This window comes from Ostrea edulis, chromosome 1 (assembly GCF_947568905.1).
Source record: "Ostrea edulis chromosome 1, xbOstEdul1.1, whole genome shotgun sequence".
Classification (NCBI taxonomy): Eukaryota; Metazoa; Mollusca; class Bivalvia; order Ostreida; family Ostreidae; genus Ostrea; species Ostrea edulis.
In genome coordinates this window covers 81,975,275-81,990,013 of record NC_079164.1, presented here as the reverse complement: position 1 = coordinate 81,990,013, position 14,739 = coordinate 81,975,275, and the positions used below count along the sequence as shown (strand labels likewise).

At 32.6% G+C, this 14,739-nt stretch overlaps 2 protein-coding genes across 2 annotated transcripts in view; both read left to right on the top strand.

The window, feature by feature from the left end:
- LOC125678735 (ubiquitin-conjugating enzyme E2 G1-like) overlaps positions 1-5,141 on the top strand; it is a 29,855-nt gene extending 24,714 nt beyond the window's left edge. Inside the window, exon 6 of the mRNA XM_048917407.2 lies at positions 2,355-5,141. The gene's annotated coding sequence lies outside the window, so the exon portion shown is untranslated. The remainder of the gene's footprint in view (positions 1-2,354) is intronic.
- A 113-nt stretch (positions 5,142-5,254) lies between these two features.
- Positions 5,255-14,739, top strand: part of LOC125678743 (trichohyalin-like) — a 40,769-nt gene continuing 31,284 nt past the window's right edge. The window contains exons 1-3 of the mRNA XM_056162918.1: positions 5,255-5,321; positions 9,452-10,322; positions 10,427-11,308. Coding sequence (XP_056018893.1) covers positions 11,248-11,308 — 61 coding nt within the window. The 5' untranslated portion in view covers positions 5,255-5,321; positions 9,452-10,322; positions 10,427-11,247. The remainder of the gene's footprint in view (positions 5,322-9,451; positions 10,323-10,426; positions 11,309-14,739) is intronic.

Here is a 14,739-nt window from a genome sequence, read left to right as displayed (position 1 = left end):
ATAATCACTTGACACTACACTAATTAAGTGTTTTGGCGGTGTTGTATGAGGTTATGATATTGAACTAATTGATTTGATTGATCAATTGATTGAATTTTAGCTGCATATGCAAATCTGCCTCTTTAGGAGTTTATTTGCATTTTACAATTTTCATGCAGTTTAATTGTGAGCGTATCCTCTTGTTTGTTGTGTTTATACGACACATGTGGTAGAACAGAGAACATGGCTTTGTCTTTCTGGAGGATGTGCCAGTATTTTAGAAGCGTTTGCTTAATTTTTCAAATTCCAGGGTTAATTGGTGACAAAAGGGGTATACCATGTTTTTTGCATTTATTTAGACCTGATAACTTAGTGGCTCAATCATAGTTATCAAGTACCACGATGTATGTTTTGATTGATTTCATTATCACTAGAGCCCCTTTTAGAAGGTTTGTTTTGAAATCTTTAAGAATTTCTTGATGTACATCCCCATCAGTTGAGTTTCTCATATGGCCTATGGTTCCACCTTTAATAAATCCCTTAAAATTTGCACTTTTTCGTTCCAAATATTGGAACATGTTTGTTGCATTGATGTACATTTTAAAATCTAGGATGCAAGTTGCCTCAAATCGCTTTCCTTTATACACCATAGTGTGCAAGAAGTGCATTTCTATTTATCGATATTTCATTCGTGAATTTAAGTAGTTGACTTGCAGAATCTGTTATAGTGAATATATCATAGATTTGTTTTTGTCCTCTATGAAATATGATAAAACTCTCATCACGATAACGTTAACCTGTGATACATGTACATTATACGATGTGTACCTGGATATTTGTTTATAATTTCCTTGGTTATCTGATGTGTTCAGATATCACATACAGATGGGGAGCATTTAGACCACATAGCACGTCAATTTTATGAATTTTGGGCAGAAGATATAATCTGCCTATCCCTGTATTATGGTGCTTTGTTGTAGGAAGTTATATGAAGTATCCTCAAACTCGCCCTTTAATTTAATGAGAGTTTTTCTTGTATTAATTTTACAAGATCTTGTAACTTGTAATTGGATAGATGAGAATAGTATTTGGAATTTAATTGTTGTTCTCCTTCTTTAATGTAATCAGATTTATGCATTATAATGCACATATTGTTTTTATCTGATTTTTTTGGCGTTTTCCTAGATCTCTTAATGATTGCTTGACAAACTCAAATTGTTGTGAATGTGTTGTGTTTGAGTAGATGACAATTCAAGTTTTGTTTTGTCAATGTTTGAATTTGTTCAATATAGCTTTGCGGCTCAAATCCTGCAATTTGTGCGGAATGGATGAATTTTGTTGTCTTCAGCAGTATTATGAATTTGAGTTTTCTAGCAAATTCATTAAAATCTTGGATCAGAAGATTTTCTGAATTTCTAATGAATGGAATAGGTATGAATTTTAGTCCATTAGTAAGCAAAAGGTATTCATCATCAGTAATTTATCTCATGTGAGGTTAAACTTTTTAAGTGAGTGGCACAGGACTGAGGAGACGATGCATGCACATTGAATATTGATACTCATTTTATGAGTATACAGTGCCCCAAAAATCTGAAAAATCATGTCACATGAAATGAATGATCTACAGTATATTTTACATTTTCCTCCTTTCATCTAATTGAAATTTCATCCATATCATCATATTCAGAAATATTATCTACACATAAGTCAGCACCCTTTCAACATCCTTCCCCTAAAATGAATAAAGATTCTCAGACTTTACCAGTAGTCATTATTAAAATTTAAGTAATTTAAGATTTTAAAAAAATTAACAATCCATAAATTGATGCTCATAAAAACAGAAAAATTTGTCATGAAGATTGGACCTACTTTTAATTGATGTTATAGAATGAAATGTTTACCGGTATATTATGATTGTAATGAAGGCTAGGGGTAGAGCATTTTGAATTATAAAATGGTAACTAAGGGTAGAACATTTCACTGGGTTTTTCAGATATGATCTAAAAAGCAGGCCGTGTTTGAGGGTTTTTTTTATTTGAGCAGTCAAAATTTGAGCAAAATCTCAGACTTAAATCCAAGTTTCGACTTGAGTTTGTTTCGAGAAGTCAAAGCCAGGTCCTGTGTAATAGTAGCGTTGGATATAGAACCCTCACTTCTAGGGCACTGAGCACCATGCATGGGTCAAAATTTGTGTCACTTCACCTAAAGCTGGTGAACACAAGTGAAAAATTCTCGAATGGGTTGTAAAACATTTTGAGCTGCAATTTAAAGGTGTATGAATATGAGTTACTGTCCATTGATGAGGTGAGTGTATCTCAAAACTGTTTTCATAGATTTGATATTGTGCATGTAATTATCATTCTTTCTGATTTCAGCTTCTCATCAGAACTATTGACATCCCTGTGATCATTTCCTATTTCATGAGGACTTTATGGAGAGTTGTTGGTTTAATATCATACAGAAATTCAAATCCATTCTTTATATGCAAAACATAATTTTCAAACTGCATGTTGGCATTTTCATAGTATGAAAGTTCTGACACATGTATTTGAATTTTCTAGAGCATTTTACTATTTCTATATTTAACATACATGTGCGTTGCATTTGTGGTCTCCTAAGACTGCTTTGAAAGAAAATATGCAAATCTATTTATATATTGCTGTAAATACATTAAAATCAAAAATTTCACTCTTTCAGATTCAGTTTACCTGGCCTCAAGACCATAAACTGAGAATAGAAATAATTTTAATTTATACTTTATATATAACACAGATGTTTTAAAAACTGCTAATTTATTTTTATTTTTTTAAAGAATAAATGCAAACATTGCTGAAATTTCATCTCTTTTAGAAACTTATTTCAAGAGTTATGTGGCTCAGAATTAGACTAAAGTCCAAAAAATAAGATTAATTAATAGTTTCTCAGGCACCACAGCATTTGTTGAAAGGGTACTGCATGGATTTTTTTTTTCAATTTATATTTGTTTATTTATGGAACTGTAGGTAACTCGTTACATGTATAGATATTTATGTAAATTTTGCAGAAGGTTTTAAAGGGACTGGTTCACAATTTTTGATAAAAATAATTTTCATTTTCGATGTTAAACATTAAAAATATAATGTATTTAATGTTGACAGCCAAAATTTTGAACTTCTGAATGCAAAAATAAAAGCAATATTCTAACCTTAAATCTGTGTTATGTAAACAAAGACTCGAGTCTTTTTAAGTAGGCCCTATACAAACAAACAAGTAAAATATTGATTTTGTATTATATACAGCATCTTAGTTTTGCATAGTCACAAATTTTAACTTTTAGATGACATATTTTACTCCAAAAAGATATGATAAACTTAGATCGATATCCATTTCTTTTGAAAATTTCGTAAACAATAACATACCGCAATCTTTGTTTAAAAAACAAATAATAAACTCTCTAAAATGAGCTTCTGTGATAATTTATAACCATAATTTTTATGTGAAATCTTTTAAACACAGACAGTAGATTTTGATCATTAAAAGTGAAAAAGAAAATTTTGGGGAAAATCGTGAATCAGACCCTTTAATAAAATTCTAAGTATCTTTTTGATCAAATAATTATTGAATGCATACTCATTTATGTGCAAGTGTTTAAGAATAATATTTTTCACTTAATAGTAAATAATGTGAAGCCATTTTTTTATTAAAAATAAAACTCTATATATATGAGAAAGAAAAGGTAACATGTTGCAGTCATCATAAAAAGGAAATATAACTCATGCTACAGCCATGCAAGAAAAAAAGAAATACCTGCCTGCCTCATCAAAATTTAAAAATGTTGGCCTGAAAAACTTTTAATTTTTTGGGGGGTGGGGTGGGGCTATCAAAGTCCTAAGTTTATTCTCAGGAAATGGTTTTGAGGCCTGTCTGTATGAAATATGATAGATGTAATGAAATCAGACAGACTTTATGTTATGTGTGCACTTGAGTGAGTGGTCTTGCAAATGATATTAGACTCGAATGTATACAATTGCTTGAAAGATGTGTTATTACATATATGTATTTTATTGTATTCATGTCAGAGTAACATCAAGGACAATTTAGAAAAGATGGAAATATGTGTACTTTTATTTGAAAGAAGGGTCAAATATAGAAGGATAGATACCTTATGTAGAAGAATAGATACCTTATGTAGAAGAATGTCTTTGTGAACATGCGATAATCTCTGTAGTGGTTTTTTTATAAATTTAAGAAGATAGTAGTTGACATCTTTCAAAAATGCTAATAAATTTACTGGTTAATCTAGTGTGTCTAGATGGAAAATTAGACAAGCAAACCTGTGATTTCGTCTTCTGATAGTGCTTTATTCTGAGAATAACTTTTTTATTTTATCAGCACAAGATCCTTCAGTATTTTATTTGATGTGCTAATTATTTCAATCTGATACATGCATTTATTAAAACCTGTTTTTATGTAATATGTATTTATATATTAAAATTCATAAACTATGATACGTGTATTCCAAAATACATGTATGGTTCTCTCTCCCCCCCCCCCCCACCCCCCACCCCCCACCCCCTCCTCTTTTTTTTTCCTTCTGTACAGTTATCAGACATAAGTTACTTGTTCAATATATTTATATTTGACTTGTGTTGTTGGTTTTTTTTTTCATTGGTATTTATTAGACATCAATACTATGTTTGACTTTTTACTGTTATTCTTTCTATGAACCAGACATGTGGTAAAATATTTCCTGTTTTTGCATACAAAAGGTAATTAAAAAACCTATTAAAACACCAATTCTTTTTTGAATGCAGATGATAATAAAAGTGAATAAATATGTAAATACAATAATTTTCTTTCAAATTTTGTTGAAAGGTTCATTATTTAGACTCAGGCTGTTTAAAGAATGTAGTGAATTTGAAATCTTCATGATTTGTGTGCCTGTAGAGTTTGATGCTGTCAAATGAATGGCACATGATTTGGTTTGCCTGTAGAGTTTGATGTCTGTCAAATGAAAGGCACATGATTTGGTTTGCCTGTGGAGTTTGATGTCTGTCAAATGAAAGGCACAAGATTTGTGTCTGTAGAGTTTGAGTCTGTCAAATGAAAGGCACATGATTTGGATGTACATTACTTGTCAGATATATTTGTCTCAGGTAAATAAATTCCTGTGTTGTACAATATTGAGTTGTTTGTGTGGTTGTTCTAATTATAGTGTTTATTATTTTTTTTTTTTTTATTATACTTTATAAGGACGCATGCTACAAACAATAAATTTGATGCATGGATACTGTATAGGTGTATAGTTCTTCCTTTAAATTGGTTACAGGCATTTTTGAAGAGCACTGTTATACTAGGAAACGGTATGTGATAATTTGTTACATATCATAGCATGTGTAACAACGTTGTATAAATATTGCATGTAGTTGAGTATAGTAATTCTTTGTGTTACATATAGTGTCTCTATTCGTGCTAGGCTTTGTAACAAATTGTAACGTACCATGCTGCCGATGGCAACGGTATGTAACTAGGACTGCCCTTTTCTTTTCTTTTTTTGCAACTAGATTATTGACGGAAAATATACATGCATCTTTATACAAAATATATAAAGTGTTGAAAAGGCGAAAGTAAAGAGATACATGTATACTATACATGTACAACGTCATGGTGGCCGACTTCCTTTCAAAACATAAATGAAACTAAATATTAGCAATATTGTGTACATGTATATTCCTTTTAAAATTGATTACCTAACTGGGTAGCTGACAATCGGTTATTGCGTCGACTGCTGATTTGTAGATCGAGGGTTCGAGTCCAGCAGAGGTTTTGAAATTTTATTCGGATTACTTTCATCTGAAATATATTTTTTATGACTAAATACGGTAAATTTGAACTTTCAATTTCAATGTATTATTGTACATTCTCTGGTGCGTTATTCGTCTTCAAATGTGCATTGCAATTTTACGAAAGCATATTAGATCAAACTATGGGGAAAAAAATATTATAAGGGCGTAATAACGCAAAGTGAAAAGGTGTTATAACGCGGGAAAGGGCGTTATTATTTCAAAAAGGCGTAATAACGCAGATCAATGTAATTAAAATCAGACTTCTTAGATTCGTGACGTGTACTATGCGCATGATCCTATTGTAGCGATTGTGAGTATATTAGGATCTGATTTTAGACTAACGCAGATTGAAAGGCGTTACTTAACGCCTTTTTAAAGGCGTTATTACGCATTTCCAAGAGGCGTTATTACGCATACTAAAAATTTATATAAAAAGAAAAGACATCTTTGCAGATCCGTTTTGGCGCACGATATGTATGAGATTAACAATGTTTTGGTTTGGGATTCAGTAATGGAGATATTTTGGCAATACTATCTCATTCGGATGGTATAACACTAAGGCATATCTACACTGAAAAGGAAGTTGAAATCACTTTGGATTATTCCGTCGTAAAAAATACTCGGATATTCTTGATATTGCATGCTTGTTTCCTTTTCACTCAGTTTGAGACGTCGTGTTCCTTGCACGGTTATTGATGGGTGTATTTAAAGTGTAAACAAATCTTTCTCAAATGGTGGACATTTTAGCAACACTCTTAATCAAATCCACGGGATCGTTAGACCCCTATATATAAGTGCAGTGTTGTACATATAAATATACGTGCTCTTGGTGCAATACACACCATGTGTGCACACGGAAACACACATCAGGTTAACACGAGATGTAAATAAGCAAAGATATTTTACTAATTTAGCTCAGGTAATTACAGTTTTCTTTGTTGTTTATCTGTACATGTACAGTTATAAAGATAAATATATTTTTTAAAAATGATCTTGCCCTTTTAATTAAAATGGTGTAGATGCATTTTTTATCCAAGTAAAAGTAGTGCATTCAGACTAAAAATACGAGGTATATAAAAGGAAAATTAAACTGTCAGAAAAGAAAAATAATGATTTTGGTCAAACTCAGCACATATTAAGAATACTGAACATTTAAATAAGTGGTTAACACTGATTTAAAAAAAGGTTTGTTGTTGGGTTTATTTTTCGTGGTTCAAGAAGATTATGTCGAGTTTATCTTCTTTTTGTAGATTGAAGAGAAACAAGTACATGCATTAACTTCATAATTATTACATTATTATTGGGCAAGGTCAATGTCACCTTACAATGATTTTAAAAATTCTCTTCTAACCCTTTACTTTGTTTTAGATGAAAGGCGAAGATAATGAACAGTGATCAATCTCGTAACTCCTATAAGCAATACGAAATAGAGAGTTGGGTAAACACGGACCCCTGTGTATAAGACACCCGATGCTCATTGTCGGTACACAAAATGCGTATATCCACACGATGTGTAGTACTTAGCTAGCCTTTACCAAATATCATATAGTTAAGGTCAAGGTCACCATTTAAACAAAATCCCAGCTATAATTCTGAATTGGTGCCCATGCTTGGTACAAGGCATTCTCTCACCAGGGGGCGCGTTACGCAAGTTTCACATACAGTGCAGTGCGAGGAGTGCACGGAACTCTGGGTAGAGAATGGATACAAGGAATGCTTTTGGTCACATGGTATGTAATATGACCTTGAACATATACCAAAGTCACCGGTTAAAAATCGCTAAAACGCATCAAAGATGCGTATGGCCGAGTTGCAGTTTGGAAAATTATGCACGCTTGCATTCACGAAGTAAAAACATGCACGTATTTGATATAGTTTATAAGTATGAAGCTTTGAATGGCCACAATAGGTATTTAGTGCGATAATGACGTTGACCTTTGGCCTTTGGATTTCAAAAGCAACATGAATCTTGAATGTCATCAGGATTTGAAGTCTGATAAACATGCACCAGCAAGTACATGTATAAAAGTTAGAGGCAAGCTCAAATCTACAGTATATAGTGAAAAGGAGACTTTGACCTCAAAATAGATAGGAACCTTCCTCTTTCGGATGTGATCAAAATATGCAAGTCTGACAAAGACGCACCAAGTAGTATGAAAGTTAGAAACTGGACAAGTTCAAATCTACATTTAGTGACAAAGTGACCTTGACCTTTGATCTCAAAATAGATAGGAACCTTCCTCTTTTGGGTGTGATCATGTTATGTAGGTTTCACAAAGATGTCCCTGGTAGTATGAAAGTTAGAGACCGGATAAGCTCAAATCTATGGCATTTAGTGAAAAAGTGACCTTGACCTTTTGACCTCAAAATAAATAGGAACCTTCTTCTTTTGGATGTGATCATGTTATGTAAGTCTCACAAAGATGCACCAAAAAGTATGAAAGTTAGAGACCGAACAAGCTAATTGTGGACCCCGCCCGATTGGACGTCCACCCTTCGCTAATTTGCCACGCAACTCGGCTAAAAAAGTTAAAATTCTTGTCTGGACAATAGATTGGCAATTGTTATATAATTAGAGACTCGTACTTGATACAAGGAATACTTATGGCATGATTGTAGGTTGTGATCTTGAAAAAGGTCATTTCGCAAAGGTGAAGGTCTTCAGTACTTTGTAACAGAGACATGTGCTTTGAAATGCTTACCTTGAATCAAAGTCATTTGGCATATGTCACACGTTGGGTCGCTCTGCGATTTGTGTCAATCTTCAGGTGAGCAATTTAGAGTCTTTGCCCTCTGGTTATGAAGTGATCTGCTTTCAAGGGGCCTGAAACCCTGCAGCAAGAGCAACGTCAAGTTTTACATGTTTTACATTTTGGTAGAGTCCTCCGTGCTTAAAATGATTAGCAGAAAAACATTATATATTCAGAGTGTAGCAATATATATACTGAAAAGGTCATGACACTGTTGGTTATCTATACGGCACGTCATATATATATTTATTCCTCTATAAAGATATAGCTTGCATAATCTATGAGTTATCCTCTATTTTCAATCAGATATCTAACATGTTGTCTAATAAAGTTTATAAAATATTTTATATCATTTACAGTTAATAAGATATCTCATAAAATATATAAGATATCTTATAAACTGTATAAGATATCGAATAAAGTTTATAAGATACCCTCTATATTAAACAAGATATCTTATAAAGTTTATGAGATATCTTATAAAAGTAGAAGATATCTTATAACTTCACTTTTACAAGATATCTTATAAAACATAATATATATATGTTTTATAAGATATCTGATAAACTTTATGATAAATCTTATATATTTTATAATAAACTTTAATAAGATATCTTATAACTTTTGTATAAGATATCTTTTAACTTTTATAAGATATCTTATAAAAGAAAGTTTATAAGAAATATCATAATTTACACAGTCTAGTAGATATATCTCATAAAATATATATATCAAAGATATCTCATGAATTTTATAAAATATCTTGTATATTAAACAAGATATCTCATAAAGTTTATGAGATATCTTATAAAATGTATGAGATATGTTATAAACTTTCTTTTATAAGATATCCTATAAAAACAGGCAACTGCTATATCAAAGGCATGCTTTTTTCAGATCCGAAACATTGGACGCATAAGACCATTCATTACTGAAGACGCCTGCAAGACTTTGGTCAGTTCGCTAGTGACTTCTCGTTTAGACTATGGAAACGCCCTTTTCTATGATGTTAATTCTGACATAGTGTCAAAGTTACAGCGTGTGCAGAATTCAGCAGCACGGCTGATTACCAGAACTAAGAAAAATGAGCACATAACACCAGTTTTAGTGAAACTCCATTGGCTTCCAGTACATTTCAGGGTTCAGTACAAAGTGTTAATGTACACATTTAAAGCTCTCCACGGTCTTGCACCTGTCTACCTTGAAGAACTGGTCAGCCCATACAATCCATCAAGGTCTTTACGATCCGAAAACGCCATGCTTATTCAAACACCAAAGGTTAAGACCAAAACGTATGGCGACAGAAGGTTTGACAAAGCAACCGCCACACTCTGGAATAACCTTCCAAGTTACATCCGCAACGAAAATTCTTTCCAACTTTTCAAGAAAAATTTAAAAACTTACTTCTTCAGACTTGCTTATCACGATTCTATGTAAGCCATTTCCAGTGACAGTATTAATATTCTTTTTTTATGAAACCTTTTTGTATGTATTTTCTGTAGTTTAATCACGATTTTGTGTAAACCAGTGCTAGAATTCATATTCTTTTAATGAAACGAATATTTTCTTTTTTTTACACTGTTTTAGATATGTTCAATTTTTAATTGTAGTTTATTGTTGTTTTAATGTAAAGCGCTTAGAGTAATTTTTTTATTATTATATAATACGCTATATAAATACTGTAAATAATAATAATAATAAAAAAAAAATTATGATATCTTATAAAAGTTATAAATATATATCTTACAAAACATATAAGATATATCAAGTATATGTTTTATCAATCTAATTAAAATTAGATGTTTGATCCGCTCGCGTACTCGCGTTATGTATGCGAGTACGCGAGCGGATCAAACATCTAATTTTAATTAGATTGATGTTTTATAAGATATCTTAATTATAAAGAAAAAATATAAGATATCTCATATCCTTTATATAACATATCTTATAAAGGATATAAGATATCTCTTACACCAGCTTTAGAAGATCTAACTTTTTAAAGATATCTTGTAAAATTCATGAGATATCTTATAAAATTTATGAGACATTTTTAAAGAGGAATAAATGTAAAAACGGCGTGCCATACATTTAATGAGATTAGCAGAGGGGCTTCCTTCCAGTCTGTTAAATATAAGTTTGTAAAAGAAAACATCGTATATCTTAGTATCTTAAAATATAGATACGCTAGCTTTTTTTCTTTCTTTTTTCTTCTTTCCCATATTCATTTTTTTTTTACAAAGATATACACAATATGCTCCCTCGAAAATGATATATGAGATTTTTTTCCCTTGAAATTTTTATTTGAATGTTACTTTTCCCTTCTTCCTGGAGAGAGAGAGAGAGAGAGAGAGAGAGAGAGAGAGAGAGAGAGAGAGAGAGAGAGAGAGAGAGAGAGAGAGAGAGAGAGTTTGTTTGTGTGTGTGTAACAAATATATTTTCCTTGCATTCAAAAAATATCACCGATGCATATATTTTTTTTTATGTCAATGTGAATTATGTATATCCACTCTCTTGCTGGTTATTAGCCTATCCAGTGTAGTCATATCCGGTTGAATTTCTTTGATTTCCGGTTTGTGAATGGACCAAATAGAAATAGCTCAGAGGAAAAGCCCACTCATGTCAAGTGCAGAAATTACGATAGATAATGCAGACTGATGTGATTTCACTGGTTGTTTAAACTATTCTAAGAGAACATGTCGGACCCGGAACGTCAGGACAGAGGGACTATGCCACAAAGAGGAAAAGTGGCAAAAGGTATTAGGCTTAACTTATTCTTTAAATTTTGTAAAACCATAGTGATAGTTGTTGGTTTTACAGTATGTTTCAAGTTTTAAAGTCATTTATTGAAGAAATGTACATCTATTGATACTAAGTAAGACCAGTCCAAGTTTGTACACAGCATACATTACAGTGTATTCCAGGTACACAGGTGGGTATATCTGTCCATCTGTCAAGATGTCGGTCTGTTGACTCTGAGTCACCCTTGGCCTGCAGTAAAAAGGCGAGATGCCACTTACTTGGTCAACAGAATCATTGCCAACTGTTTAAAGTGTGTTCAGGTTTTTTGTTGTTTTTTTACGCAGTGTTTTTATTTCTGATTCATCTAGGTAAAGTATTTAACGTTAATGTGATTTATCTTGATTTAACTTCTAACTAGATTTAAGTGTTGACCATGTACTTTCTTCATCAAAACAGCACAAAAATTTACTGAAATGTCTTAATTGACTTTGATGATGTTGATTATTAAACAGTGCAAGAACAAACAATAGTACTTAGGCCTTAGCTATTCACGACAGTCTGTGTCACGGGGTAAAAAGAAGTTACATTGCAAAGAAAGGTTACTAGCTCTTACACCAATGTTGAAGTGGAATTTTGTTTTCAACTTACCCAGGAAAAAAAGTTCTCAATTCACGAAGACTTATTGTTGTATTTTCCTGCAAGTCTTCTTTTTTCACTACAAATTACATGTACACAAAGAGTAACAAGCAAACCTAATGTGTAAATTTGGTCCCAGTGACAATGGTACTGTGTATTTAAAATTGATTTAGTGAATTGAAGTAGTTCAAGTTCTTTATTATCCTTGAGCCAAACGGCTCATCAGAAATTGAAGTAAGATTAAATGTTATGCTTGGGAAGAAATTTATGCAGAGTCAAAAATGATGCTCTGAAACCTGCAATAAGTATAATGAATTGCATTTGTGTTTTTTTTGTTTTTTTTTCATATTTCTGTAACATGACAGGGTATGTGGAGTTGCTCAATAACTTGTGTTTCATATTGTCTTTATTATAACATGACGGGGTAGAGCTATGTGAATTTGTTCTTACCGTGGATGAGTCTAAATACTAGATATTGCAATCCAGTACAGAATAATGAACCATAACTCCAAATGGAGTCACTTCCTTGTTTTGCGAAAGAGATCAGTGTTAAATCTAAAGCAAACTAGCATGGCGCTGTGCCATGCCCTTTTTGGCTGGCGCCATGCCCTTTTAAAAGATGATATCCAGAGTTTCTGAGACCATCCTATCTCAGGGAAAAGGCAACTTTAGTGAGTTTATGAGTATTGGATAACAAAATGGCTGAAACAAATATTGTTAATTGCCATCTTTCTTTGATAAAAGCGTCACTCATGTAGAAGAGGAATCGAATAATGATTCACTAGCCAATTTGATGATCTTATTCAAACAAATTATGCTTGATATGGCCAGAATATGCATACCAGTGATTGATATAAACAAAAGTTACGCTTTTATTACATTAATCGTACGTAATCGTTATGTACAGTGCCAGTCTACGATATAATGTATACATTGTGTACCCACCATACGTCATAAAATGCGAAAGAGTTCGACAAAGGGAAATAACTTTTGGGTAACTAGGAACTTGCCTATTGCACCATGCCCTTTTTTCTGTATGAATTTTTAAAAAATATTTGTTAACTTAAACAATTGTTCTTTATTTCAAAAGTTTGATTGAAAAGTTTAAAATGAAGGATTCAGGTATTAACTTTCAAAGAGGCTAAATGATTATTCTATTACTATCATAGTATGATACATTGAATGAAAGTGCCCCGAAATTGTCATGCCGCAACGAAAAGTGCCCTTTTGAACATATGATATGTGTGCCCTCTCTAGAACCTAGATTTAACACTAGTCAGAAGCAATATTTCTTTGCAAATGGATCAATCCTGATTACGGCACGAACATGATTTTAGCATATATATACTGGTAAACTGTGTGTATAATGACTGACAGTCAAATGGTAGATGCTTGAATACCACATAGTTTGGCTAGTTATTTATTATCATCTGAAGTTTTCTCTACTGTGACACACAAATGTTTAAAATCTATTTTTTGACAATGAGTATAATTCTCCCAATATATTGATATTTTGAGACTTTCGGTGTTGCTTTCATCGTAGCAATTAATGTTACAAGTCCTAATTTTACATGAAAGCTGTATGATCTGATGTTCATGATGCAATTATTTTTGTACAGAATTATTTTAAAGCAGATTAATAGGTTTTTTCAAAGTTGTTAACTTTCCCTTTAATAATTATATACTTGAAAACATTTGCATATAAGAGAACATTGAAATTATTTATAAAGTAAATGTAGCAGGTGCGTATAATTTATACATTGTCTGTTAGGTATCTATAAATAGCCCCACGTACGTCAGGGGAATCCCAACATGATGTATATAACTTGGACACAACTGTCTAATTTTAAGGCTGAAAGAGCATAAAACAACGAATTACTGAGAAGTATTTGATATTTATGCCCCGGGCCCCTTCAAAGAAGAGCGGCATATTGGTTTGCACCTGTCGGTCGGTAGACCACATGTTGTCTGCTCAATATCTTTAGAACCATTCACTTGATGATAATGATATTTCATATGTGGGTTGGTTATGAGTAGAAGAGGACCCCTATTGTTTTTCAGGTCAAGAGGTCAAAGGTCAATCTACTCTGGACATAGGAATATAATGTCCACTCAATATCTTGAGAACCCTTTGCTTGAAAAACATCAAACTTAGCACACTGGTACATCCTAAGGAGTAGATGACCCCTATTGATTTTGAGGTCAAAGGTCAAGGGTCAAACTGGGCATAGGAGTATACTGACCATCCACTGTCTAGAGAATCCTTTGCTTGACAGACATCAAACTTCGTAAACCAGTACATCTTCAGAAGAAGATGACCCCTATTGATTTTGAGGTCACAAGGTCAAGGGTCAAATTGGACATAGGAATATACTGTCCGTTCAATATCTTGAGAACCCTTTGCTTGACAGACATCAAACTTGTTCACTGGTACAACTTCAGGAGAAGATGACTCCTATTGATTTTGAGGTCACATGGTCAAAGGTCAAGGGTCAAACTGGACATAGGAATATACTGTCCGTTCAATATCTTGAGAACCCTTTGCTTGACAGACATCAAACTTGGTACACTGGTACATCTTCAGGAGATGATGATCCCTATTGATTTTGAGGTCACATGTTTAAAGGTCAAGGGTCAACCTGGACATTGGAATATACTGTCCGCTCAATATCTTGAGAACCCTTTGCTTGACAGACATCAAACTTAGTATAGTGGTGTATATTCAGGAGGAGATGACTCCTATTGATTTTGAGGTCACATGGTCAAAGGTCAAACTTGACCTAGTAATATACTGTCCACTCAATATCTTG